This window comes from Salvelinus namaycush, chromosome 13 (assembly GCF_016432855.1).
Source record: "Salvelinus namaycush isolate Seneca chromosome 13, SaNama_1.0, whole genome shotgun sequence".
Classification (NCBI taxonomy): domain Eukaryota; kingdom Metazoa; phylum Chordata; class Actinopteri; order Salmoniformes; family Salmonidae; genus Salvelinus; species Salvelinus namaycush.
Window position 1 is genome coordinate 18,302,758 of NC_052319.1, and position 27,774 is coordinate 18,330,531.

The 27,774-nt window shown below is 43.5% G+C and overlaps 1 protein-coding gene across 2 annotated transcripts in view; it reads left to right on the forward strand.

Moving 5' to 3' along the window:
* Positions 1-27,774, forward strand: part of LOC120058311 (band 4.1-like protein 5) — a 43,965-nt gene that overhangs the window by 4,363 nt on the left and 11,828 nt on the right. For both annotated transcript variants that reach the window (XM_039006879.1, XM_039006878.1), the window contains exons 3-16: positions 4,876-4,980; positions 5,673-5,715; positions 5,900-5,978; positions 6,101-6,145; positions 6,642-6,694; positions 8,247-8,367; positions 9,021-9,108; positions 9,270-9,358; positions 9,483-9,573; positions 12,813-12,982; positions 14,153-14,259; positions 16,266-16,284; positions 21,578-21,614; positions 21,837-21,961. In XM_039006879.1, coding sequence (XP_038862807.1) covers positions 4,876-4,980; positions 5,673-5,715; positions 5,900-5,978; positions 6,101-6,145; positions 6,642-6,694; positions 8,247-8,367; positions 9,021-9,108; positions 9,270-9,358; positions 9,483-9,573; positions 12,813-12,982; positions 14,153-14,259; positions 16,266-16,284; positions 21,578-21,614; positions 21,837-21,961 — 1,172 coding nt within the window. The remainder of the gene's footprint in view (positions 1-4,875; positions 4,981-5,672; positions 5,716-5,899; positions 5,979-6,100; positions 6,146-6,641; positions 6,695-8,246; positions 8,368-9,020; positions 9,109-9,269; positions 9,359-9,482; positions 9,574-12,812; positions 12,983-14,152; positions 14,260-16,265; positions 16,285-21,577; positions 21,615-21,836; positions 21,962-27,774) is intronic.

Sequence of the window (27,774 nt, forward strand, 5' to 3'; positions counted from 1 at the left end):
CTGAATGCGATGTTAGTGAGAGTTATTACAACATGGGATAGGACATCCGTGTTTATGTCTGAAGAGTTTGTGGAGTTCAGGACATGAGCCTGCGTGCAGTTTTCGAAAAGCTTTGTCATAGTCATGTGAAAATCCATTTGGAAGGAACATTGTGAACTGTTAGGCTAGCTGTAGCTTTGCATCTATAGCTCTGCTATGTAAGAGTTCTAGGCTAGTTGATATAGTCTGACCTTTTATTCACTTGGTGGCATTAAGTGTTACGAAGCTGAACTGCTGGGTTGCGTAATAACGTCACTGTTTAGGCTGCCAATGGGCTTCCCAGGCAATAACTCATTTTGATCATCAAGGCCTTATGTTTTCTTTGTTTTTTGGCCCTGATGGTCTGTCCCTTTGTTTAGATATTTTGTGTGATATCTGACATGCATGCTGCTACTGTACAGCAGCCATACTCGGGACTAACTGTAATAGTGTGATAAAACCGAGTGAATAAACATGTTGACATAGGGTTAATACAAGATGCTGGGTTTGTATTGGTGAAACTTAACACCTTGGACTTATTTCAGTAAAACATTTAGTAGTACAGTAGTGTCCTTTTTTCTGTAAAGATTACCGTGTAGGCCTTTGCTAACTTGGGCTGTGGAAAGTCATTACCTAACCAGGCTAGGCCTTTGGTGAGGCCTGTGTGTTTTGATTAATGATGAGTCAGGTTTAGTGCTAGTCAGGTTGCAAAGGGTCAGAAACTTTCCGGGAAGTTAAGCCTGGGAATTTTGTGTATTTTGCTTAAATTCATCAAAAAAGTTAGCTTATAACAGTGAACCTTTTTTGTGGGATACACAAGGCAATTCTAGGTCTTGTGGCATATTTCGGTTAAACTATCCCCAATTCAATGGAATTGCAACCCTCTGCATGCAGAGTGCATTCTTCTATCACATGTTCAGCTGATTCTCAAGGTCTTGCATACTAATGAGATGCTATTGAGCACACACTACTACACTGTCTGAGCAAAGGACTACATGCTTTCTGGTAAGTTTTGATTACAGTACTGGGTGGGGTGAATATATTTTATGACATACATTATTTTTTGTTAACTAGTAAATACATCAAAGTGTGTTTTAAATCATAACTTGTTAACAATTTCTGCTAGTTCATTTTTGCTATCATGTGGGTTTTAGCTTGCTTGAGCCTGCTAATTAAGGAGTGTTAATTCACCTGTTTCCATACATGTTTCATTTTTAAACATTTATCTTACAAATGAGTTGTTTATTCTAACTGCTTAACTATTTATCTGTACATGTAATTGAATTTGGGCATTTTTTACTCCTTTTTTTCTAATCTTTACAGGAAAATGCCACGGACACTATCTGATGTGTGGAGACATTTCACTGCAGCTAATGTAGAAGGAAAAGCTGTGTACATTTGCAAATACTGTGTCCTTCCCTCACCTCACACCCATTGGCTGTGCTGCTCATGCATTGAATCTGCTCCTCAAGGACATCATGGCACTGAAAACAATGGATAGACTCTACAAGAGAGCCAAGGAAATGGTTAGGTATGTGAAGGGTCATCAAGTTATTGCCGCAATCTACCTCATCAAGCAAAGTGAGAAGAATAAGACTTTGAAGCAGCCCAGCAACACCCGTTGGGGTGGTGTTGTCATCATGTTTGACAGTCTCATGGAGGGGAAGGACTCCAAGAAATGGCCATATCACAGTCTGCCGATATGGACAGTCCCATCAAGAGGATCCTCCTGGATGATGTATTTTTGGAGAGAGTGGTAAGCAGCCTGGAACTTATAGCAGTAGCCATTGCACGGATTGAGGGAGACAATGCCATCCTGTCTGATGTGCAGATGTAAGAGAATACATTTGTATTGCCCTGCCCACTTCACTGTTTCTCCAAGCAGAGGACACTGCAGTTCTGAAATACATCAAAGTGTGAAGACTTCTGCCTGAAGCCCATACACACCGCAGCGTACATGTTGGACCCCAAGTATGATGGCAAGAGCATCCTGTCTGGTGCAGAGATCAACAAGGCCTATGGTGTCATCACTACAGTGTCTCGTCACCTTGTCCTGGATGAGGGCACGGTTCTTGGCAGTCTGGCGAAGTACACTTCCAAGCAAGGGCTTTGGGATGGAGATGCAATATGGCAGTCCTGCCAACATATCTCATCAGCCACCTGCTGGGAGGGACTTTGTAGATCTGAGGTTCTTTCCCGTGTTGCCTCCATCATCCTCCAAAATGCCACCAACATCAGCTGCCTCAGAGCGCAACTGGTCCTTGTTTGGGAACACACACACCAAAGCACAGAACAGGCTGACCAATACAAGGATTGAAAAATTGGTGGCCATCTGGTCAAACTTGAGGTTTTTTGAGCCTGACAACGAGCCATCCTCAACAAGGTTGGAAAGTGACAGTGAAGATGAGGCCTCAGAGTCTGATGTTCAAGAGATGGACATTGAGGAGGTCCAGGGAGAAGACATGGAAGCCTGAGAGGAAGACAGTCTAGAAACTAAAGCTTTGGTTATCATTTTACAGATGTATGTTGAATGTTTTTGGGAGATGCGATGGATCATTGGGGACCATTATATATTCCCTTTTGTTGTTCAGTGAACTCATCCCATGTGAAGAGTCAACTCATTTAATTAAAGTTCAATTCGTAACAACAAAAAATTATGTTGGAAGGATTTAATAATTTGTAATTGTCTACTTATGAAAAGGCAAAGGTTTATGTCTCTGTCTCTATATGATATGTTAAATATATCCAATGCAAAAAAAATCTACATTTAAATGGTATTATATTAATTTGCATATATTCCTGTTAATTCCCATATATTCCTGTTAATTCCCACGGAACGTTTCCACCTCTGAATATTCCCCATAATGTGCAACCATAAGTGCTGGTCAGTAAACTGTCCAGAATGACTCTTGAAGAAAGAGTGTGGCGTAGCTTGTTTATTGCTCTTACCAACATGGCTGAATGCTTATGTCAACCCAAAGGGTTTCCTGGGGTTACTCCTCTAAAGCAGCAGCTATCCCTTTTGACGCAAACAGCACAGTAAATAGTCTAATGATTCGTCTCTCCTCTGACACCTCCAGCTCCAGAACTCAGTCCAGTCTGAATAAGGGAGCCTCAAGCTTTTAAGACAATTGGTGGGAAGAAGGTGGGCTGCCATATTTCTTCCGTTGTCCTCCCTCAGTGGCTCTAACTTGCGTAGGGTGGCGAGACCTATTTTATTTTATTTTGTGCCCCTCCCTCGGTGGCACTTCTCTGACTTGCATGCAGGGAGCAGCCTTAGGAATGTAACTGTGCCTCCAAAGGCAGATGGTTGGTCGGGCAGACTGGAAACCTCTGGTGAACAATGCGACAGCGAGGCCTGGGGTTCACCGGAGCGCACAATGGCTCCTTTGTGTCCATTCTCCCTGGCCGAAGGGGCGCTTTGTGAGCTATGCCAACTCTATGGGGCCTGCGTGAGCGTCCGGCAAGCTTGGATTAACACTGAGGACTGTTCAATGGCAGCATCCTCCTCTCTACCCATCACGACCACTCCCCCTGTATAACGTACCGGACCATAGCATGGCAGTGCAGGCCTGAGTCCTCACTGCTCATGTCAATGTTTGTTCCCGTGCAGGGTATTGTGTGTGTGTCGCTGTATGCACACAGCAGTGTCACAACCAGTAATATGCTTGTTAGGTTTCAGCAATAATGTTGCAGACTTTACTGCATGTTCTGACTTTGTGTGCTTAAGCTACATCTTTAGTGTTTTGAGTTTCCATTGTTTGTGCACTTGGGAGTGTCCTCTCTGTTGGTGGACTTAATTTAACGTTGCTTGTATTCATCTGAGAATCTCGAGGCAAAGAAAGCTCTGCAGAATGGCAGTGAACTCTCCCAGGCACTACAAGGGGCGTTTTCACCCCTTCTATAAGATTTGACCATTCAGTCACCTTGAACACAAATGAGCTCAATGTCATTCAGTGCAGTGGAGTGACCGACCAACCACATCTTTTGTTTTTACCGTGTCTCGCTCTCTGGTGGTGTGAGGCAGAACAGAGGGAGTGTGAGCGTTTTGTTTTCATAGGCTGGCCTGTGGATCACTCATTAGCTGAGACTTCTCTACAGGGCTACAGACTGTACTGTGTAGTCAGGTTGCAGTGTGTGTGTGTGGTTAGTCAGTCAGACTGCTGGGCAGAGAGTAGAGACTGACTGGGGTCACGCTGACTCGCTGTGTTGCGGCCTACTAACAGGTTGTCATGGTGACCCCAGTGCTGCCATTTTTCTTGCTCTTTTGAAGTTGGCCGTGTACTGAACTAGCTAGTACAGCAGCAGGCTACAGGAGTTGGGCAGCTAACACCCCGTCTGAGCAGTGCAGACTGGAGACCGGTACGACCTGTCAGACTGACTGCAGGAAACACTCTATCATAGAGTTCAAACTGCTCACCAGAACAGAAGGGAAGACTTAAACATGTGGCAATGTGCCTGATTTTAAAGTAGGTGAAGCCAGCTAAATAATATGTTCTATTTACCTCTTGTCTCTTTTTTGCATGTTTTCTAATCAGTTAGAGGCAATGAAGTCAACAGTGTGTCTGGGGAATGGAGTATCAGGGGAAAAATACACAAACCCTTAAAACGGCTCTATAACTTCCCTTTTCCACCAGTGGTGACTTAGTGAAACTTCTCCACTTGCTCGTTCCACTTGTATTGTGTTAACCATAATAAATAACATTGAGCAACAGTTTAAAAATATTTGAAATATTAAACTATTAAAATGCTAAAGAGGACACAGTGAAAGGTCTAGACATAGTTTGCTGAATGATTGATGACATTGCTTCCAGATGAATGACTGTGTGACCTCTGACATCTCTCCTGCTCTGTCAGAAAAAAGCCAAGGGTGAGGAGCTGTTTGACCAGATCATGTATCATCTGGACATCGTAGAGAAGGACTACTTCGGACTACGCTTCATGGACTCTGCACAAGTACCGGTAAGACCAGAGTAGCAGACAGTCCTAGAGACTGACTTTTACTACCACCCACCCAACCTTGTTCTAAGAATTAAGAAGGGGTTTGTTATGGTTAGATTTATCCACTGAACTTGAATTGCTCTTCTCTGGAATAGTGATTTGAATAACAGTGTGTACAGTTCACATACTATATGGGTTGTCTAATATATATGGATGTTGGAAAGTTCAAGTACAGTTTGTCGCAGAAAGTAAAAAAATATATTTATCAGTGTCTATCAAAGACCCAGCAGCCAGGGCAAGCTGATATGGTGTGAAGGGCATGGAAGGAAGGAGAGGAGAGAGAGAGAGAGGTAGTAGGGAGGGAGATCTGGAGAGAGGAATGTGGGGGAGAGAAGTGTGAAATAGGGCTGTGGCAGAGACCTTCCGTTCCCTCATCAGCGTGAGCAGCACCCCCCCCCCCTACTCACGCACCCTCCTAAACCCCTGCCCCTCCCTCCTATAATTGTTCATGCCTCAGACTCCCAACTCCCAGACGAGTTACAAATCAGAAATTCCCTTTCTAGTGACACAATCATACTGTGTGTGGTATCCTAAGTGAGGCTGCTGTCAAATTCATTTGTTTTTGGCCTTGCCCATGCCATGGATTCTCTTAGGTCTAGATAGATGATTCTTTCCTGTCATTGAAATCTGTTCTTTTCTCGTCTCTTTTGCAGCATTGGCTTGACGTTACAAAAAGCATAAAAAAACAAGTCAAAAGTAAGTATATGTTCTTGACCTCACAATCATTGAAGATTCTGTACCAATGTAGATCTAGAGATGTATAATGATGGGTGTGTTGATGGAACAGCCAGAAACAGATGGATTTCATTAATGCCATTCTCATTTCAAACCTCTGTTTTCTTTCCTTCCTCTCTTCCGTTCCTCCCCTACCTCTGTGCAGTCGGACCCCCATACTGCCTTCACATGAGGGTCAAATTCTACTCCTCAGAACCCAACAACCTGCATGAGGAGTTGACCAGGTCACCTTGTTGTCGTCGTCTTATTACTATTCAATAATCACCAATTGTTTTTATGACATTTGTATTTATTGGGGACATTCATTTGGACTTTTTATGAACAAATGACCCTTTTATTCTCACAGATATCTATTTGTATTGCAACTTAAACAAGATATCCTCAGTGGCAAGTAAGTAACCTCCCTCTTCCTATATTAGATATACAGTATATTACATTAGTGTAGACTTCATGTGCTTCAATATATTTAACATGGCTGATGTCTATAGGCCAAGTACATCATTACATGTTAGCTATATCTGTTCTGTTGCATCATGATACAGATGCTAAGAGGCTTAGCTACAGTAGTGGATTACACACGCGATGTTGGAAAGAAACTATTTACATCAAATAAGTAGATTGTGGATATTAGTATCCAATTTCACTACATGGGGATTAGTGTTCATGTTTGTCCGGCAATCCAATAACACAGGGTTGTTGTGTATTGTCTCTGGAGAGAGAAACGGGCTGTTGGATACAGCAGGGAACTACTGCGGGAATACTGTAACAGCTGTGACTGATCTCTTCAGACAGTATCCTTGCCTAGTGTGTACTGTACCTTGTTGATAGCAACAGCACTCAGACAGCAGCATTTCTTTCCCTACTGAACACTCCTCCTTGTATCACAGGTTGGAATGTCCTTTCGACACAGCAGTGGAGCTGGCGGCCTTCTCTTTGCAAGGTAAGAACAACGATGGCCCAATGTCTTGGTGTGGTTGTCATAACTCTTCTTGACTGAGAACCACCGAGTTGCAGTTTGAGGGGGTGCCATCTTCGCTATCAGCAGGGAGAGACCAAATTGCCACAGTAGCCTTTCAGAGCCTATTAACATGGTGGAGTATTTGTGGAAATAGAAGATAATCGCTACCCTCTTCAAGAATGTGTGCTGCTGCCGCCGCACTGCCCAAAGGAGTTGGCCCAAATGCTGAGGCTGCAGTCCTTGCTCAGTGTTCCAACTGTAAATGGGCACTCCAGGGTTGTTCTGAATGGAAGTGAGCCCCCTCCCTCCCTCTCTTCCAGCTCCTCTGTGGGGGTAAATGCAAGCTCATTAGAGCCCAGCTCTCTGCAAAGGCCCCCTAATCCAGCCCTCTCCCTCGTTCCCTCTCTCACTATCCGGTCTCTCTCTCTCGCTCTCTGAGTTCTCATGAAAGTCATCCACACCAACACAGCCCCTTTATTTACAGCAAAACCACTTTTTGTTTCTCAAAACTCACTCTTTAGCCCTTCCCAAACAAAACGGTCACACTTTGTCTTATGTATTTTAGGTAGAATAGATATCAGGATTTCAGACTGTATTCTGTACTGCTTGATGCCTGCTAGCTAAATGTCCAGCAAGTCAAATAATGGACCCTCAAGCAGTTAGTCAAAGCCTCAGATTTCAATGTAACCTATTGAATGTCCGGTCGGTAGCTCGACATTCTGTTTGGCAGCTAGGCTGGACGTCTGTCCATATTTCACACACTTAATTTGATTTGTAGACCAATGACCAGGAGGTGGTGAGGCATTCCCTTCTCTACCCTGTCAGCAACATCCATCCCTGTCATGGCCCTGACCCTTAGCCCCACGTTGAGCTCTGTGACACATCACTACTCTGCCTTGGTCTGCAGCAAATCACTGATAACAAAGAGCCTCTCCTCACCTCCATTACCCAGATAGCATATGGTTGCCCTATATATACCCCTGCCTGCAGTCAGACAGGGTTATCTCCATGATGCTATGTAAGGAAAGAGGGGAGTGAGGCATCATTGGATGTCTGTTGCTCCACTTAAATATGATTTGGATGTATTTTAATGTTAGTGTCCTAGTGGGTTTGAGAAATTGAAGCATGCAACTTTAAAGGAATTATTCAAAATAACAAATGTCATTAATAGCTAACAGGTCATCTATACATCCTAAATCAGGGACCCAAATGATGGTGATGGAAGAATACATACAGCTGCTTATTAGCATCACTTTCATTGGCAAACAATCCCAGACCCCAGATAGCATGCCTTAATCAACCTTCTAGAGTGATTCAGAGAACCCATGTCTACTGCTGTGTTCCAGCTGAGCTGGGAGACTGTGACCCTGGGGAGCATGCCCTGGATCTGGTGTCTGAGTTGGGGTTAAAGTACTCAGTATGTTACCTGTTGTGTTCCAGCTGAGCTGGGAGACTGTGACTCTGGGGAGCATGCCCTGGATCTGGTGTCTGAGTTGGGGTTAAAGTACTCAGTATGTTACCTGTTGTGTTCCAGCTGAGCTGGGAGACTGTGACCCTGGGGAGCATGCCCTGGATCTGGTGTCTGAGTTCCGCTTCATGCCAGAACAGACTGAGGCCATGGAGCTGGCCATCTTCAACACCTGGAAGGAGTGCAGGTAAAACAATGATATCACAGAAAATGTCTGAATAACAATTTATGATATCTCCATAATATGGCATTCTATAAAGCATATTTTAATGGTAAGGTATTGCAAAGTGTTACCAATGTCTAGAGGTTGTATAGCCGGTCATATACAGCCTTTACATTACTGTATATACGATGGTTACAGCCAGGAGTTTCTCCTGTATTTCACTGCCTATAGGGTTAGGCTACTTAAGCTTCTCACTTAATGACCTTTCCTTGGGGAGTGTAGGTCATCCACCCGTTATATTATTTGATCACCCTTGATGTACTGGGGCTGAGGTATTCCCAAGTAGGGTTAGGTATGCTTATTTTTAGAAATGGATTTAAAGCATGTCTCAGTGGGCCGGTCTTGACCCGAGGTTACCCTGACTCGTGTACTATAGGGGATGTAACAGATGCTAAATCTCGTCAGTGGGTGTTTTTTTAACCTGGAACACATGCATGAGCTACCTGTGATGTATGACTTCGTCATGGTTGAGATTTTAATGTCACTTATATGATTTAGTATCATCAGTCATGGTTCATCAGGGGGTCAACATTCTTTGCGTGTGACCTTCGTCACCCACTGACCTTATCTCCTGTTTAACCCAGTTTTCTGCCTGTTCTCCCTCCGCTCCGTCCCAGGGGCCAGATGCCATCGCAGGCGGAGATTAACTATCTGAACAAGGCCAAGTGGCTGGAGATGTATGGGGTGGACATGCACATGGTCAAGGTGAGGACACTAGGATGGGGGTCTCTCTTATATCTCTTGCTCGCTCTTTGTCTCGCTCTCTCGTGTTATACAGGGCTCTACTGGTATAAAAACAAGACGCTAGTGGAGATTAAGGATGGTAAGTAAACTGTAACACTGAATGGCTGTGTCTGTCCCTTCAGGCTCGAGATGGAAATGACTACCAGCTAGGACTGACCCCCACTGGAGTGCTGGTGTTTGAGGGAGAGACCAAGATAGGCCTGTTCTTCTGGTAAGACCTTTGGCCGTACTTGATCTCTACCTGTGTCTCTACTAGTTCAAGGACTTGTGGGTCTTGATCACTATCTCTTGTTTAATTGTCCCTGTAATTGTGTGCTTTTCTGTGTGTGTCCCAGGCCCAAGATCACCCGTCTAGACTTTAAGAAGAGCACACTGACCCTGGTGGTGGTGGAGGATGACGGAGAAGAGGCTCAGGAGACCGAGGAGGTAATGAACCAACCCTCTGAGACACACACACACACAGTGGGGGCAGCCATGATCCCTGCTCTTACCCCCTACTCTTTTCTACTGGGCAGTCTTCCCATACACTTATCCTCACACTCAGTCTCTCTGAGGGCCCTGGTGTAGCTGGGGATAGTTGGTTCCACCTGGGTCTGAATCTGAAGTATCCATGCTCACATCCTGTTCTGTTTATCATGCTGCATTACTCTTTCTCTTCCATCATGCTGTTCTGTTGTGTACTGCCTTAGTGAATTATAGTAGCTGGTGTTGAAATGTCCATTTTCTACCACTACTTTTCAATACAATCCGAAGCCCCTGTACTTTTCTGTAAAGCTCCTGTCATTGCAGAGAGAGCCCTGCAGTTTTCCAGTCTCCTCATGAATGGTCCTAATGTCACTTGTTACTTAGGCTGAAAACTGAAAAGTATGTCTTTGACTGAGAGTTGAGTCATACTCTCTTTATGTTGTGGTAGTAGTATTTGAAATTTGTAGCCTATACTCTCTGACCCTGTTTCTGTTCTGACCACATAATATCAGTAAAGGCAGTTACTTTGTTCCAGTCCAATAAAACGGCTTTGTATTGAACTGAAATTGAAAACCGCCTTATTACAGTATACCACCGGAGGCTGGAGCAGAGCTCTACAAAGCTGCTTTTATAACAATGTGCTGCAGGGTGGAGACGGGCGGGGGGGAAGGGGAGACGGGCAGAAAGACCGATCTTCAACCGATCGCTGCACACACCTGCCTGCCCGTCCAGCATCACTACTCTGGACGGTTCTGACTTAGAATATGTGGAAAACTACAAATACCTAGGTGTCTGGCTAGACTGTAAACTCTCCTTCCAGACTCACATTAAGCATCTCCAATCCAAAATTAAATCTAGAATTGGCTTCCTATTTAGCAACAAAGCATCCTTCACTCATGCTGCCAAACATACTCTCATAAAACTGACTATCCTACCGATCCTTGACTTCGGCGATGTCATTTACAAAATAGCCTCCAACACTCTACTCAACAAATTGGATGCAGTCTATCACAAAATAGCCCATCCAACTACCTCATCCCCATACTGTTATGTTATTTATTTTGCTCCTTTGCACCCCAGTATCTCTACTTGCACATTCATCTTCTGCACATCAATCACTCTAGTGTTTAGTTGCTATATTGTAATTATTTCACCACTATGGCCTATTTATTGCCTTAACTCCCTTATCCTACCTCATTTGCATACACTGTATGTAGACATTTTCTATTGTGTTTATTGACTTTATATTTGTTTATTCCATGTGTAACTCTTGTTGTTTGTGTCGCACTGCTTTGCTTTTTCTTGGCCATTGCGCAGTTGTAAATGAGAACTTGTTCTCAACTAGCTTATCTGGTTAAATAAAGGTGAAATAAAAAATAAATAAAATAAGGAGGGAGACGGGCAGCAGCTCAAGAAGCCATGTAGTGTAGACATTTGCAATCAGCTGGCTGCCTGCCTATACCCAGGAATCAAGATGTGTTCATTGGACTAGGATGTTTGCGTATCTGTGAGGGGGTGTGTATGGAGATTAGTATAGCCCAGGTCAGTTCTGAAGCAGAGGCATATCTTTGGGTAGGTTTGTTGTGGCCTATTTTGTGTGAGGGAGGTTTCTGTGTGTGGGAATGAATGTGTGGATTTCCACACACCTCCTAGGAGGACATGTCCTGTCTCTCTCCGAGGCTGCCTGGCCGGGCTCATCTCCAGGGAGAGTCCATTAAAGCATCAGCTCTTTCCCTCAGGCATCTGTGGCATCCACAGCCTTTACAGCAGCTCCTAGCACTCCTTTAGACCGGGCTGTTAATGTGGAAACACCCCCCCCCCCCCCCCCCGGCCTTGCTGGGCCGTCACTAGACAGGCTAACGAGGCTTTGGCACTGGTTGTCTTTGTCTGTCAACTACACACTGCTGAACACCTGGAAGTGGGAGTTCACTCTATGGTCAAAGATACTTCATCATGTCAAGATGTTTTCAGACATCTAAAGTAATTTGTTTTGTGGGTGCAGTTATACGCTATGCCTCAAACCCAAATGTTTTGGGAAAGAACTGAATGAGGTTTATTTGAAGCGGTAGTCAAAGGAATCCTGCAATACACAGTAGATGGATGTGACTCGTAATATGCTGTAGTGCTGCGACATGTACAGTATGTAGATGTGATGCCCTCAGGTAGAGAAGAGGAAAGGCTAGACAGTGTTGTAATGGGGGACAGTAGACTAATTAAAATCATCACTAGCAGTTGATGGGGACTGCTGCTCAGCCAATCTGACAGCTGACCACTTGGAATGTGTTGCACCATCGGAATGTGGCCCGGGTCTTTACTTTGGGACCACTAATCTCGTGTGTGTGTGTGTGTGTGTGTGTGTCTAACACTGGACTGCACATTCTCGCTCTCAAAGGTATTCTGGTTCTCATCTCCCGAGGTCTTTGTTTTGACGTCTTAATCCGCCCTGTGAATGTATTCTCTTTGTGACCCTGTTCCTGTGTTTGAATTAATGAGGCACTATTAGCAGAGCACTGAATAGGGCTGGTTAGCAGCAGGACAGAGCACTGAATAGGGCTGGTTAGCAGCAGGACAGAGCACTGAATAGGGCTGGTTAGCAGCAGGACAGAGCACTGAATAGGGCTGGTTAGCAGCAGGACAGAGCACTGAATAGGGCTGGTTAGCAGCAGGACAGAGCACTGAATAGGGCTGGTTAGCAGCAGGACAGAGCACTGCTGAGAAAGTTGCTACTCTGGCATAACTGATTAGGACACGAGAAGGAATTTAATTTGCCTCGTCGAGGCATGATGGAAAATTGCGTTAATGAGGAAGTTATTGGGAACTGCAGGGCACGCAACCTTTTCTCTGCATGGCCATGCGCTGACTCAAATGAGGGAAACACAGGGAATAGGGTTGTTGTATATTGTCAAGTTCATCCACATCGGAGGGAAAGAGGAGACCTACTGTACAAACCAGTTCTTATTGCACAATCAGCTTGTCTGGAACCATAACCAATCAGTTAAAACATGTCTACAACCAGGCTCATTTTTCCCGTCCACCATATGCTGTTTTGGGCTCTGTTTTTTTCTTCAGGAATAAACTTTAGGCTCTAGTTATAACATGTGTCCTACCAGTGCTTCATGTCAGTGTGTTTCCTCTGTCTCCTGTTGCTGTGACACAGTAAAGTTTTGCTCATGCTATGTTCCTGTCTGTCTGCGTCTCAGGGTAAAGAGCAGGAGCACACGTTTGTGTTCCGTATGGACCACCCCAAGGCCTGTAAGCACCTGTGGAAGTGTGCTGTGGAACACCATGCTTTCTTCCGGCTCCGCGGCCCGGTCCAGAAGGGCTCAGCACGCTCCGGGTTCATACGCATGGGATCACGCTTCCGCTACAGGTAGCTACTGAACAGCATGTGTGCGCTCTGCTTAGCGTACTTCTAACTACTTAGCGTAGAGTCCACACTGCACAAGTCTCCACACAATTTTTATAATGCATATTTCATCAGCTTATTAAAATTCCTACAATTTGCACAAAAGACAAATCCTCAGATTATAATTTTAATAGGACTCAACCCACCATATGTTCTCATTAAGCTGACTGTGCCTAATGAAACTCGCTAAACTTCCAACATTCACCTTGGTCCGTTGTGTAATAATAGCTTGTCTTGCTGCAGTGTAAACTACGCACTGCTAAAGCAGCAGCTGCAGGCTCTCTCTGGGGCCTTGTTATTTCAAGGTGGGGTGTTTCTAGTTGGATGGTTACAGAGTTCAGCAGGGGTCAGTCCCGTGTCACAACACCTTGTCGAGGAGTTGAGAACTGAATGCCACCCTGGGGGTATGAGGGAGGGGACAAGTAACGGCACACTGCACTGGTGCACCCTCTGTGTTTATTTTTTCTCTGGTGTACCCCAGCCGTACAACAACACTGATTCTCTGTCTGCTCAACTCTAGAACGTGGCTATATTCCATATGGTGTGTTTCCATCCTGACCATGTGGCCCGACCAGTCAAAACTCTGGACTCAACGTAAACCGTGCTCATCGATTTAAGGAATCTTTTCGCTTGCTGTTTTCATGTAGTCTTTTCTGCCTCTATCTGAAGTTTCTTCCACAAACTGAACTTGACTCCAATAACCCTCTTTTTCCTCATTACAACTATTACAATTACATGTGTTTTGAATTCATGCTTTCTCTTCAGCTGGATCTAGCTAAGGATTTTCTGTATGTTATTCCCTTTGTGGATCCTGAGCCCCAACAGAAGTTCCAGTCGTTATCTGAATCAGTCCTGGTGGTCTGATTGCAAGGGAGGCCTAACCTCCCTATCTCTGCCTGTTTTCAGTTTACGCTGGGCACTCACTACCTGACTGTCCCCTGCCTTCTGGTGGGTTGGTTGGGTTCGCTCTCATTCCTGTGTATTGTTCTGGGTTGTATTCACTAGGAACGAAACCGAATGAAATGGGGAGGGGTCTACCTGAACTTGTCCAATAATAAATGTTTGTTTACCTTTTCCCTTTGCAAACCATCTTGCTATGGTGTGCACTAATGAATATGACCCTGTTGTCCCCAGTGGGAAGACTGAGTACCAGACCACCAAGGGCAACAAAGCCAGGAGGTCTGCATCGTTTGAGAGGAGGCCCAGCCGACGCTACTCCAGGAGGACCATGATGAACCGGGGTGGGTGGATACACGTTTTATACAGTACACACACACAGTATGATATACTGCTTATGGGTCTTTCTATAATCTAGTGAGGATTTCCTACACTGGACAACTTGTTACAATGGTTGATAAGTCATTTATAATAATCAGCCAATACTTCTTAAGGTCATCCCATGAATATATAAGATGGGCTCATAACTTTATTCAATACAATTCAAGAGTGGATTTAAAGCCTGTTTAACCCTTTTGTCATGGTTGGTGTCTTGATGGATTTGTATGACATAAAACATTACTTTTCTGTCCTTGCATTTATGGCAGTGTAAGTTAAATCATATATTAAGCATTAATCAGTTAAATTAGACATTGACCCAGTAAGAATCCTGAATCTAGCTGTCGGGACAGTTTTTTTGGGGGGGGGGGGGTTGTGTGGAGATCTCAGAAATGCAGTGTAACTACATTTTGTGTCTCCTTGTGTTTTGGGGTGGAAACTGTTTTCATTGGCTCACAAATCCAAAATGATGTTTGCGATTTCAAAATCGAATGCTTCTAACTGAAAGAGTCGCCTTACCTTGATACTTAACCTAGATACTGGCATTAACTTGGTCTTCAATAATTATGCATAATACTTTTCGCATTTGGTGTCCAGCAATTTTTCTGAATGACAGTCAAATGAGGAACTGATTTTGTGATAGCGCTGATTTTAGTGAGGAATGTTCATTCGGTATCTCATTCGTTATGCAGGTGAAGACAGTTGTGCCTGGATCCCTAGAGAATTGATGTTGATCATCTGTTCTCTGCTTGATTTACAGCAGGGTCTTGTTAGATTTGACAGAGAAAACAGCAAGTTAATGACTTCATATGTTTTTGTGCCTCGGATTGGACACCGAGTCTACTGTGCGCAATTGGGTAGGATAGACTATTGCGCAACACCGAATGCGTTTCCTATTAATTATTGTGGATATAATGACGACAAATTACATCGCCTAGTGTGCTTATTCACAATATGACCTGGTAATAAAATAACAAATACATGTTTTCCATGTTACACCTGCAATTTTAAACAAGGGGCTTGAAGTAGCCTACTTGAATTTGGAGCTCAGAAATTCAATTATTGGAAAAAGCCTACCTTAAAAATCTGTCATTTCCTCAATTTGGTGCTTGAAAAGTAATTTTTGTAGCCAATTTATAACTTCTCCTGCTCACTAATAATTATCTGTGATTTCATTTCTGATCATATTTTGTGAGAGATGTGGCCACTTGTTTGTTTCCTGCCGCTTCAATTGAATGGTTTTGCTCTACTCTGTTGTGGTTAAACCGCGTGCGGTTATTATGAGGACGATAACACTTAATGCTGGCTTCAACTTGGCTTTCCATACAAATCCTGTTTTTTGTCACTCATTTTAAAAACAGCGACGGTGAGATGAATGCTTACCGCTACTCATGGATTTATTATGTGTGCCTGCGTTGACCACAGTCTACAGGAAAGATCGCCATGCATCCAATCTATTTAGTCAGGCAATGTCCACATTATTTTCAGCTGTTTTAGAACGTAATAATGACTATCAATGAAATGGCAAGGCCAAAACAATTCATTATTCTTAGTGTTAATGGCCTAATTTTTTTTTACACTTTGCATGCTTTTTGTGGGGAGGGGATTTTCTATATCGTGCCCTATATGTACAGGTATATGAATTATGCAATTGTATAACATTGAGATCCTTGAAAATGACAATTTAAGTGCTTGAAAAAGTCCCTGAAATTTGAATTGCCAATATCTGTATGAGCCCTGCTTAAAGGATGTGTTCCTAGGTCTATGTTGTGTAGGTGTGGGCCATTTTGCATGTATTCACTTTTATTCCTCTAAGTACACATGTGGAACTGCATGAAAGTCCTTTATATTTTGTTACAAACTTTTTTGAAACGTTTATCCCAATGTTACACATCGGCTCCGTTATTTATAGAAAGACCCTTATACATCATACCTGACTCATTTTGATGTTCTTTCTCGTATTATTTCCCAGGAGCCAACAAGCCCCAAGAGTAAGTACTTTTTTTATTTTTTCAAGAACTGGATATTTGGAATGGGCACTGATCAGTGAGTAATCTCTTCCTCTAGCTGTTTGTTATGAATATCTCTCCTCGTCGTTGTAAGACTCATCTCAGTGTGATAAACATGACACACACACACAGAGTGAGAGACGCGCGCACACACAAATTATATCAGAGTTCTTCACACACAGTCTGTACCCCTCTGGTGTATAACCTCCTCCAGACTTGCCTTACATTGGGAGTCTTTATCTCTCCTGTGTGCTGGGGGAGGCGAGCACTGGTTATCATCACAACCACACATAGTATAGAGTGAGGACTGCGAGAGCTTTCTGCCACAAGAAGTTCTTGCTCTCTGTACAGTGTGTGATCAGTGTGCATTGTTTTATTCCCAAGATTTCTTTGTGTGTGTGCTGCTGTGCTCTTTCATGAAGTGACCTTTTTACATAGCAACAGCAATAAAGCACTGGGAGTGAAATGTATATATGCAGAAGCCTAAGTGTTTTTGTCTGTTAGTTTTACACCAATTATTTTATTCATTTAACTTTTATTTAAATAGGCAAGTCAGTTAAGAACAAATTCTTATTTACAAAGATGGCCTAACCCGGACGACGCTGGGTCAATTGTGCGACGCCCTATGGGACTCCCAATCACGGCCAGTTGTGATACAGGCTGGATCAAACCAGGGTCTGTAATGAGATGCACTGCCTTAGACCGCTGTGCTACTCGGGAACACCCAAATTATTACTATTAGGGAAGGGTGGTAGGGTTAGGGGAAAATATATATATATATATATAATATAGTTATATAGTTGACGTTTACATACACTTAGATTGGAGTCATTAACTTGTTTTTCAACCACTCCACAAATTTCTTGTTAACAAACTATAGTTTTGGCAATTTGGTTTGGACATCTACTTTGTGCTTGACACAAGTACTTTTTCCAACAATTGTTTACAGACATTATTTCACTTATTATTCACTGTATCACAATTCCAGTGGGTCAGAAGTTTACATACACTAAGTTGACTGTGCCTTTAAACAGCTTGGAAAATTACAGAAAATGTCATGGCTTTAGAAGCTTCTGATAGGCTAATTGACATAATTTGAGTCATTGGAGGTGTACCTGTGGATGTATTTCAAGGTCTACCTTCAAACTCAGTGCCTCTTTGCTTGACATCATGGGAAAATCAAAAGAAATCATCCAAGACCTCAGAAAAAAAATTGTAGACCTCCACAAGTCTGGTTTATCCTTGGGAGCAATTTCCAAACGCCTGAATGTACCACGTTCATCTGTACAAACAATAGTACGCAAGTATAAACACCATGGGAACACGCAGCCGTCATACCGCTCAGGAAGGAGACGCGTTCTGTCTCCTAGAGATGTTCTTTGGTGAGAAAAGTGCAAATCAATCCCAGAACAACAGCAAAGGACCTTGTAAAGATGCTGGAGGAAACCGGTACTAAAGTATCTATATCCACAGTAAAACGAGTCCTATATCGACATAACCTGAAAGGCCGCTCAGCAAGGAAGAAGCCACTAATCCAAAACCGCCACAAAAAAGCCAGACAACGGTTTGCAATTGCACATGGGGACGAAGATCATACTTTTTGGAGAAATGTCCTCTGGTCTGATGAAACAAAAATAGAACTGTTTGGCCATAATGACCATCGTTATGTTTGGAGGATAAAGGGGGAGGCTTGCAAGCCGAAGAACACCATCCCAACCGTGAAGCACGGGGGTGGCAGCATCATGTTGTGGGGTTGCTTTGCTGCAGGAGGGACTGGTGCACTTCACAAAATAGATGGTATCATGAGTAGGGACAATTATGTGGATATATTGAAGCAACATCTCAAGACATCAGTCAGGAAGTTCAAGCTTGGTTGCAAATGGGTCTTCAAAATGGACAATGACCCCAAGTATACTTCCAAAGTTGTGGCAAAATGGCTTAAGGACAACAAAGTCAAGATATTGGAGTTGCCATCACGAAGCCCTGACCTCAATCCTATAGACAATTTGTGGGCAGAACTGAAAAAGCGTGTGTGAGCAAGGAGGCCTACAAACCTGACTCAGTTACACCAGCTCTGTCAGGGGGAATGGGCCAAAATTCACTTGTGGAAGACTACCTGAAACGTTTGTCCCAAGTTAAACAATTTAAAGGCAATGTTACCAAATACTAATTGAGTGTACGTATGTATACTTCTGACCCACTGGGAATGTGATGAAAGAAATATAAGCTGAAATAAATCATTCTCGCTACTACTATTATTTATATATATATATATATATATATATATATATATATATATATATATACTGCTCAAAAAAATAAAGGGAACACTTAAACAACACAATGTAACTCCAAGTCAAACACACTTCTGTGAAGGTCATTTTGCAGGGCTCTGGCAGTGCTCCTCCTTGCACAAAGGCGGAGGTAGCGGTCCTGCTGCTGGGTTGTTGCCCTCCTACGGCCTCCTCCACGTCTCCTGATGTACTGGCCTGTCTCCTGGTAGCGCCTCCATGCTCTGGACACTACGCTGACATTGATGTGCCATCCTGGATGAGCTGCACTACCTGAGCCACTTGTGTGGGTTGTAGACTCCGTCTCGTGCTACCACTAGAGTGAGAGCACCGCCAGCATTCAAAAGTGACCAAAACATCAGCCAGGAAGCATAGGAACTGAGAAGTGGTCTGTGGTCACCACCTGCAGAATCACTCCTTTATTGGGGGTGTCTTGCTAATTGCCTATAATTTCCACCTTTTGTCTATTCCATTTGCACAACAGCATGTGGAATTTATTGTCAATCAGTGTTGCTTCCTAAGTGGACAGTTTGATTTCACAGAAGTGTGTTTGACTTGGAGTTACATTGTGTTGTTTAAGTGTTCCCTTTATTTTTTTGAGCAGTGTATATATAAATAATAATAGTGAATGATTTATTTCAGCTTTTATATATATGGGATTGGAAATGATGCAGACAATTACATTCATAGAAGCCACCATCTATATGCAGCATTGAAAGTTTATATCCCCCCCCCCCCCCCCCAAAAAGAAAAGCATTGGGAATATGTCATGGAGGGAAGGGGTAGGCCTAATTTATAGAACACAATCAGCCTGTCATCCTCTTCTCACCATTTGTCATGTTATCATGCATCAGGGTTATACAGTGCCTTCGGAAAGTATTCAGACCCCTTGACTTTACCACATTTTGTTACAACCTTATTCTGAGATGGATTAAATAAAAACAATTCCTCAGCAATCTACACACAATTCCCCATAATGACAAACTAAAAAAAGTTTTTTAGAAATGTTGCACATTAAAAAAAAAAATATATATATATAAGCATTCTGACCCTTTTGATATGAGACTCGAATTTGAGGTCAGGTGCATCCTGTTTTCATTGTTTGAACTTGAAATGTTTCTACAACTTGATTGGAGTCCACCTGTGGTAAATTCAATTGATTGGACATGATTTGGAAAGGCACACACCTGTCTATATAAGGTCCAATAGTTGACCGTGCATGTCAGAGCAAAAACCAAGAGGTCTAAGGAATTGTCCGTAGAGCCCCGAGACAGGATTGTGTCAAGGCTCAAATCTGTGGAAGTGTACCAGCAAGGAAGGGCCCCAAGAAAAGTGACCTCCATCATTCTTAAATGGAAGAAGTTTGGATCCACCAAGACTCTTCCTAGAGCTGGCCTCCAGGCCAAACTGAGCAATCGGGAGAGAAGGGCCTTGGTCATGGAACCCGATGGTCACTCTGACAGAGCTTCAGAGTTCCTTTTGTTGAGATGGGAGAACCTTCCAGAAGGACAATCAATCAGGTCTTTATGGTAGAGTGGCCAGACAGAAGCCACTCGTCAGTAAAAGGCACATGATAGCCCACTTGTAGTATGCCAAAAGGCACCTAAAGGACTCTGACCATAAGAAACAAGATTCTCTGGTCTGATGACACCAAGATTGAAGTCTTTGGCCTGAATTCCAAGCATCACGTCTAGAGGAAACTATCTTACATTACTCATCTCATATGCGTATACTGTATCTTATACCATCTATTGCATCTTGCCATTGCCGCTCGGTCATCGCTCATCCTTATATTTATATGTACATATTCTTATTCCATCCCTTTGGATTTGTGTGTAGTTGTTGTGGAATTGTTAGATATTACTGCACTGTCGGAACTAGAAGCACAAGCATTTTGCTACACTCGCATTAACATCTGCTAACCAAATTTGTGACCAATAAATTTGATTTGATTTTTATTTTTTTTACCTGGCACCATCCCTACGGTGAAGCATGGTGGTGGCAGCATCATGCTGTGGGGATGTTTTTCAGCGGCAGGGACTGGCAGACTAGTCAAGATTGAGGCAAAGATGAACGGAGCAAAGTACAGAGAGATCCTTGATGAAAACCTGCTCCAGAGTGCTCGGGACCTCAGACTGGGGCGAAGGTTCACCTTCCAGCAGGACAACGACCCTAAGCACACAGCCAGGACAACGCAGGAGTAGCTTCGGGACAAGTCTCTGAATGTCCTTGAGTGTCCCAGCCAGAGCACCGACTTGACCTGATCGAACATCTCTGGAGAGACCTGAAAATAGCTCTGCAGAGACCCTCCCCATCCAACCTGACAGTTTAAGAGGATCTGCAGAGAAGAATTGGAGGAACTCCCCAAATACAGGTGTGCTATGCTTGTAGCGTCATACCCAAGAAGACTCGAGGCTGTAATCACTGCCAAAGGTGCATAAACAAAGTACTGAGTAAGGGGTCTGAATACTTAAGTAAATGTGTTTTTTTTTTAATTATTTTTTATTAGCTAAAATGTCTAGCAACCTGTTTTTGCTTTGTCATTATGGGGTATTGAGGTGGGGGGGAACAATTTAATAAATTTTAGAATGCTGTAACCTAACTGTGGAAAAAGTCATGGGGTCTGAATACTTTCCAAAGGCACTGTATCATGTGACAATTACATAGTAGTTAGTTAGCAATGTTGTCATGACTGTGATTGATAATGCTCACTTCACGTTGATTGTCATGGCGACGAGTGATTAATCAAAGGCATAGCGCTCTGCGACATTGCATGCCAAAAACATGGGTCCTCTATAGCAGCCTTGACATGGCAGCCATGTCTTATAGTGAAAGAAAAGTGTGATGTGATATGCTTCATGGTTATATCAACATAAGCTCTTAAGGCTGAACGGTCAAAGGGTTACGCTGTTAAAAAAATATGTCCATTGACTGTTTTAGTGAATGCTCTCTCTCGTCTCCCACCTCTCTCCTCTTTTTACCAGTCACAACAATGGAGTGAACCCCAACAAAGACACTAAGGTATGTTGCGTTTCTGGAACCCGACTGAGACTAGTGGCAAAGAGCTGGTTTCCCAAACACATTAAGCCTGGTCTTGGACTAGGTAGTACTTTCTATGGAGAATTTTCAATTGAAAATGCTTTTTATTCTAGAACAAGGCATAATCTGTGTTTGGGAAATTGGCCTTTGGACTCCCACCCATGATCCATTGTCCTAACCCCTGTCCCTTTGTTTCTCCCCCAGCCCCTCCACATCAGAAGCCCCTGGTCTCTTCCTGTGGTCAGCCCTGCTCCCTCAGTCTCCACCAGCGGCCCCATGGATATCGAAACCCTCCCCAGGAGTCCTGGCGGTGGCCAATCAGAGAAGAGGTGAGCCACTCGCTGTTCTAATGCCATAAGAGCGTTAAGCTGCCTAATCTGTCCATCCTGCTGTCACTTGGTAGTGCGTGGTTGACAAGGAGGTTGCATCCCAAATCACACCCTATTCCTATATAGTGCACTACTTTTCATCTGGGCCCTTTTTTTTTTGTCACATACACTGGAAAGGTGCAATGAAATGTTGTTTTACTGGGTCAGCCATAGTAGTATGTATGGTGCCCCTGGAGCAAATTAGGGTTAAGTGCCTTGCTCAAGGGCACATCAATAGGTTTTTCACCTGATCGGTTCAGGTATTCGAACCAGCGACCTTTCGGTTACTGGCCCAATGCTCTGACCTCTAGGCTATCTGCATGCCCAAAAGTAGAGGGAATAGGGTGCCATTTGGGATGCACATAAAGGCTATGCCTAGTGCCTGCTCTGCCTAGTGCCTGCTCTGCTCTGGGACAGCTAGTGACCACACAGATACCTGGGCCGTGTTCATTATGAAACAATTGGAGGAAATTGGACTGCAACAGGAGTGGGACTACCTGAAACACACATTTTTGTTTTCACTTTAAAAATGTTTTGGAAAGTTTTCCATTGCATGCCCTAATGAACATGACCCTGGCTGCATTTTGCACATCCTGGAGCTCTCCGGAAGTAGGGTGGTGGTGGTTTTGTGTGTGAGTGTGTGTGTATATATATGGGGTACAGTGAGTGACTAGAATGTGAATGGTGTGCATTTAGGCAGTTTGCTCTGACACTGAGCAGATGGCTAGTGGTGGTAGTCCTGCTACTGCTGCATTGCTTGTGGCCGTGGCCCCCGCTGGCTTGGCAACAACAAACTCTCTCTTCTAAGAAATACCTCATCCCTTTCCTCAACCCCCCTCTCTCTTCTCCTCGTCTAAACTTTATCCCCAGAGGATTACTGTGCAATGGAAGGGGGTCTGCTTTAACTTCCTGAAATATCTGTATTTCCTGTATGTTGTTGACTTTGAAGCTGTAATCTTTTACGTAAAATCAACATTTTAAAGCTCTACTTTTTGTTCTAGTATGATGATGTACTGAAACCAAACAGGCCTTTTCTTAGGGCAAGGTATGTACCCTCCAAGTTATCTGTAGATTTGCTTCATCCAATCAATTTCTCTGGGCCTTCTGGGTCCTATGATTCAGGACTGGTGACTGTCTCTCCTGCGGTAAACAAATAATCTTCCATCCATGGTAATGGTTGCTCTCTGCATTGTGATCCTTTCTTCAATACCAACCCAATCAGTGTGGACATCAGCTATGCCAATACTCTGGTGGCCTTTTTCCATGACCACCACTTGTTGTGGTCTACTAATGCTACTGTACACTTCTCCTCCTCCCTCTTTGTAAGTGAAATTACATTTTGCTCCCCGTTATTGTCTCAGTACCTGGCTGAGATGCACTACATGACCAAAAATATGTGGGTACCTGCTCAAACATGTAATTCCAAAATCATAGGCATTAAAGTGGAGTTGTGTTTAGTGAGTCCGCCAGATCAGAGGCAGTAGGGATGAACAGGGATGTTCGGTTGATTGTGTTTGAATTTGACTATTTCCCTGTCCTGCTAAGCATTCAAAATGTTATTAGTACTTTTGGATGGCAAGGAAAATGTATGGAGTAAAAATACTTTTCTTAAGGAATGCAGTCAAAAATATAATAAGTACAGATACCCAAAAAATACTTAAGTTATTACTTTAAAGTATTTTTACTTAAGTACTTTGCACCACTGCTCTTCTGGGAAGGCTTTCCACTAGATGTTGGAACAGTGTTGCGGGGACTTGCATCCATTCAGCCACGAGCATTAGTGAGGTCCGGCACTGATGTTGGGAGATTAGGTGTGGCTCACTGTCGGCGTTCCAGATACATCCATCAGGCTGCCAGATGGTGAAGCGTGATTCATCACTCCAGAGAACGCGTTTCCACTGCTCCAGAGACCAATGGCGGCGAGCTTTACACTATTCCAGCCTACACTTGGCAGTGTGCATGGTGATCTTAGGCTTGTGTACGGCTGCTCGGCCTCCCTAGTCATATGAGGAAGGTTAATGATAAACAGACTTCATTGCTTTGTTAATGCAGTACTTTAGACTAGTTGTTGCCGGTGTATTGTCCTCTGCCATAGAAACAAGTCTAAGATTGGAATATAGCAACGACTGAGGAAAGATAAAAATGTCAGCCCCGGCCTATAATATCTTAATTCAATCTTTGTGCATATTTCATGACTCCGACCAAACAAGCGTGAAGCGCTCATTGTCAACAGGCGATTAGAATTTAAGAAAGTTTACTGAAGGCCAGGAGATCTCTTCAGAATCACTTCCAAGGCACTGAGGCGATCAGGTCAGGTGGTGGAAACTGAAATCCTCCTGTGATCTAGGCTAATTCTAGCAGGCCTAACGTCAGTTCTGTGTACATGCATGTAGCCTACAGTGCCTTAAGAAAGTATTCAGACCCCTTGACTTTTTCCACATTTTATGTTACAGCCTTATTTTAAAAACTGAATACATTTTTCCCCCCTCATCAATCTACACACAATACCCCATAATCACATTTACATAAGTGTTCAGACCCTTTACTCAGTACTTTGTTGAAGCACCTTTGGCAGCAATTACAGCATTGAGTCTTCTTGGGTATGACGCTACAAGCTTGTCACACCTCTATTTGAGGAGTTTCTCCCATTACTCTCTGCAGATCCTCTCAAGCTCTGTCAGGTTGGATGGGGAGTGTTACTGCACAGCTATTTCAGGTCTCTCCACAGATTTTCGATCAGGTTCTAGTTCGGGCTCTGGCTGGGCCACTCAAGGACATTCAGAGACTTGTCCCGAAAGCCACTACAATCATTGTCTTGGCTTTGTGCTTAAGGTTGTTATCCTGTTGGAATGTGAACCTTCACCCTAGTCTGAGGTCCTGAGCACTCTGGAGCAGGTTTTCATTAAGGATCTCTCTGTACTTTGCTCCGTTCATCTTTGCCTCGATCCTGACTAGTCTCCCAGTCCCTGCCGCTGAAAAACATCCCCACAGCATGATGCTGCCACCACCATGCGTGTGGTGACACTTGGCATTCAGGCCAAAGAGCTCAATCTTGGTGTCATCAGACCAGAGAATCTTGTTTCTCATGGTCTGAGAGTCTTTAGGTGCCTTTTGGCAAACTCCAAGCGGGCTGTTATGTGCCTTTTTTACTGAGGAGTGGCTTCTGTCTGGCAACTCTACCATAAATGCCTGATTGATTGTCCTTCTGAAAGGTTCTCCCATCTCCACAGAGGAACTCTGAAGCTCTGTCAGAGTGACCATCGGGTTCTTGGTCACCTCCCTGACCAAGGCCCTTCTCTCCCGATTGCTCAGTTTGGCCGGACAGCCAGCTCTAGGAAGAGTCTAGGTGGTTCCAAACTTCTTCCATTTAAGAATGATGGAGGCCACTGTGTTCTTGGGGACCTTCAATGCTGCAGAAATGTTTTGGTACCCTTCCCCAGATCTGTGCCACGACACAAGCTGAGCTCTACGGACAATTCCTTCTACCTCATGGCTTCGTTTTTGCTCTGTCATGCATTGTCAACTGTGGGACTTAATATAGACAGGTGTGCCTTTCCATGTCCAATCAATTGAATTTACCACAGGTGGACTCCAATATGAAGGATGATCAATGGAAACAGGATGCACCTGAGCTAAATTTCCAGTCTCATTGCAAAGGGTCTGAATACTTATGTAAGTAAGGTATGTTTTTTTATTTGTAATAATTTGCAAACATTTCTAAGCTTGTTTTCACTTCGTCATTTATGGGGTATTTGTAAATTGATAGGAAATTATAATTTAATCCATTTTAGAATAAGGCTGTAAAATGAAGGGGAGGACATGGCTTAAAGAAGGATTTTTTTAAAGCATTGAGACATGGATGGTGTGTGCCTTTCAGAGGGTGACCTGGGCAAGACAAAATATTTAAATGTATTTGAACGAGTTATGGTAGTAAGTGCCAGGCGTACCGGTTGTCAAGAACTGCAACGCTGCTGCGGCTTTCAGGCTCAACATATTCCCAGTTTCCCGTGCAAGTCAGTTAAGCTATTTTCTGGTCTCTTCACAGATGACGTGCCTAGTTAAATAAATAAAACATGACACAACTGTGGGAGTCAGCATAGACCAGTGTCCTGTGGAACGCTTTCCACACCTTGTAGAGTCCATGCTCTGACGAATTGAGGCTGTTCTGAGGGCAAAATGGGGGTGCTACTCAATATTAGGAAGGTGTTCTTAATGTTTTGTACACTCAGTGTATGTATATGTAGCCTATTATACCTCTGACTGAAGCAAGGTTTTCAAGGGGATTGTACAGTAAGGAGATTCAGAAATGCTTTTTAATGGCGACTAAGTAGTAGAATTGAAGGATTTTAGATCAGTCAGTGAAATGATTTACTGGTAATGCTATACCTTTAATGTAATGTGTCCTAACAGCAGCTGTGGCCATAGCACAGTGGAAGGGGGGCGATTCAAATGAATGAGGCAGCGATTTGGCTGGAGCTCTGACGTAACACCGCAGCTGATCATGTGAATCGACCAGGACCGGAGCGCAGCCTTTAGGGACTAGTATCATGACTAATGTGTTTAATGATAAGGGTTTCAGAGGTCAGAATTTGTTTCAGGGGGTTTTGGTCCTTCCTGTAATTTTGATAATCTCTTGTACTGATTCATATTGACAATTTGTTTGTTCACTTACTGGCAATTAAGTAGACCTGCTAGACACATTCCTCAGGTTCTTTGCTGACTGCTTAGCGCTCCTGGCTTTACTCTGGAAGATATTCAAGATAATGTTGTTGAGGATTCACAAGTAAGTAATTAGATGTAGGAAAGGGCCTGTGTTCAGTTTTCAAGCCCTAAGAAATGGAGTCTTACAGAAGCATAGGAGTTGCAATGAATTAGGTTAAATCCCCCTCACCCCAACCGGTGGTTGATTCTGCGTACTACCCTCAATTGACCCTTTTCTCTCACCCTCAATTCACCTGCACCGCCCACTCACGCATCTGCCGGCTCTTCCACTAACCTAACCAATGCATGAAAACGCTTCCGCATGCAACACAGCAAGCACATTTGTAGCTCGCTAGCTACAGTAGCTCCATGTTTGCTTAAGCCTGGTTTTAGTTTATTTAATGTCAAACTGTCCAACGTGTCTGTTTTGATGTGTTTTGTCATCTGACTCCCCATCTGTTTTCCTGTTACCACCTCTTTGACCTCAGTTTCCCGCTCAATTATACACACCTCATCATCCACCTTCTATAAAAGTACTGGGAACACATGTTACGAATTCAAACCCCTAACATAAGCATGGTTAATATAGCACCACTGGCATGCATTTATGTAGCTTCTCTAGAGGTTAGCCTAATGTCTGGCTATTAAGAATGTAGTATTTCCCCATTTTTGAGTTGACTGAAGTGCTTGTTAAGTGGCATGAGAAACGCTGTCCACTCACATTGAGTTTGTAAAACTGTCCACATTGGTAGAGATGTTTTCTGTCATTTGATATGCAGTGCTTCCATTCCACTGACCTAGTTATGTAGGTAACACACACTCTAAAGAATGAGATGAATCTTATCTCCTAGAGATCGTAATGGAGTGATATGTCACAATATCATGGTTGTGAAGGATGTAGGGTCTTTGAAATTAACCTCTGAATTGATGGAGTCTTTTCAACAGCAATGGTGTCATTGTTTCCAGTCTCAAACTCATTCTCAGTGCTGTCGTAATACTATCATGTATAGGAAGGCTAGCTTCAGGACATCCAGTTGACCTCTGTCTTGTACTTCATCACATAGTTTGCAGAA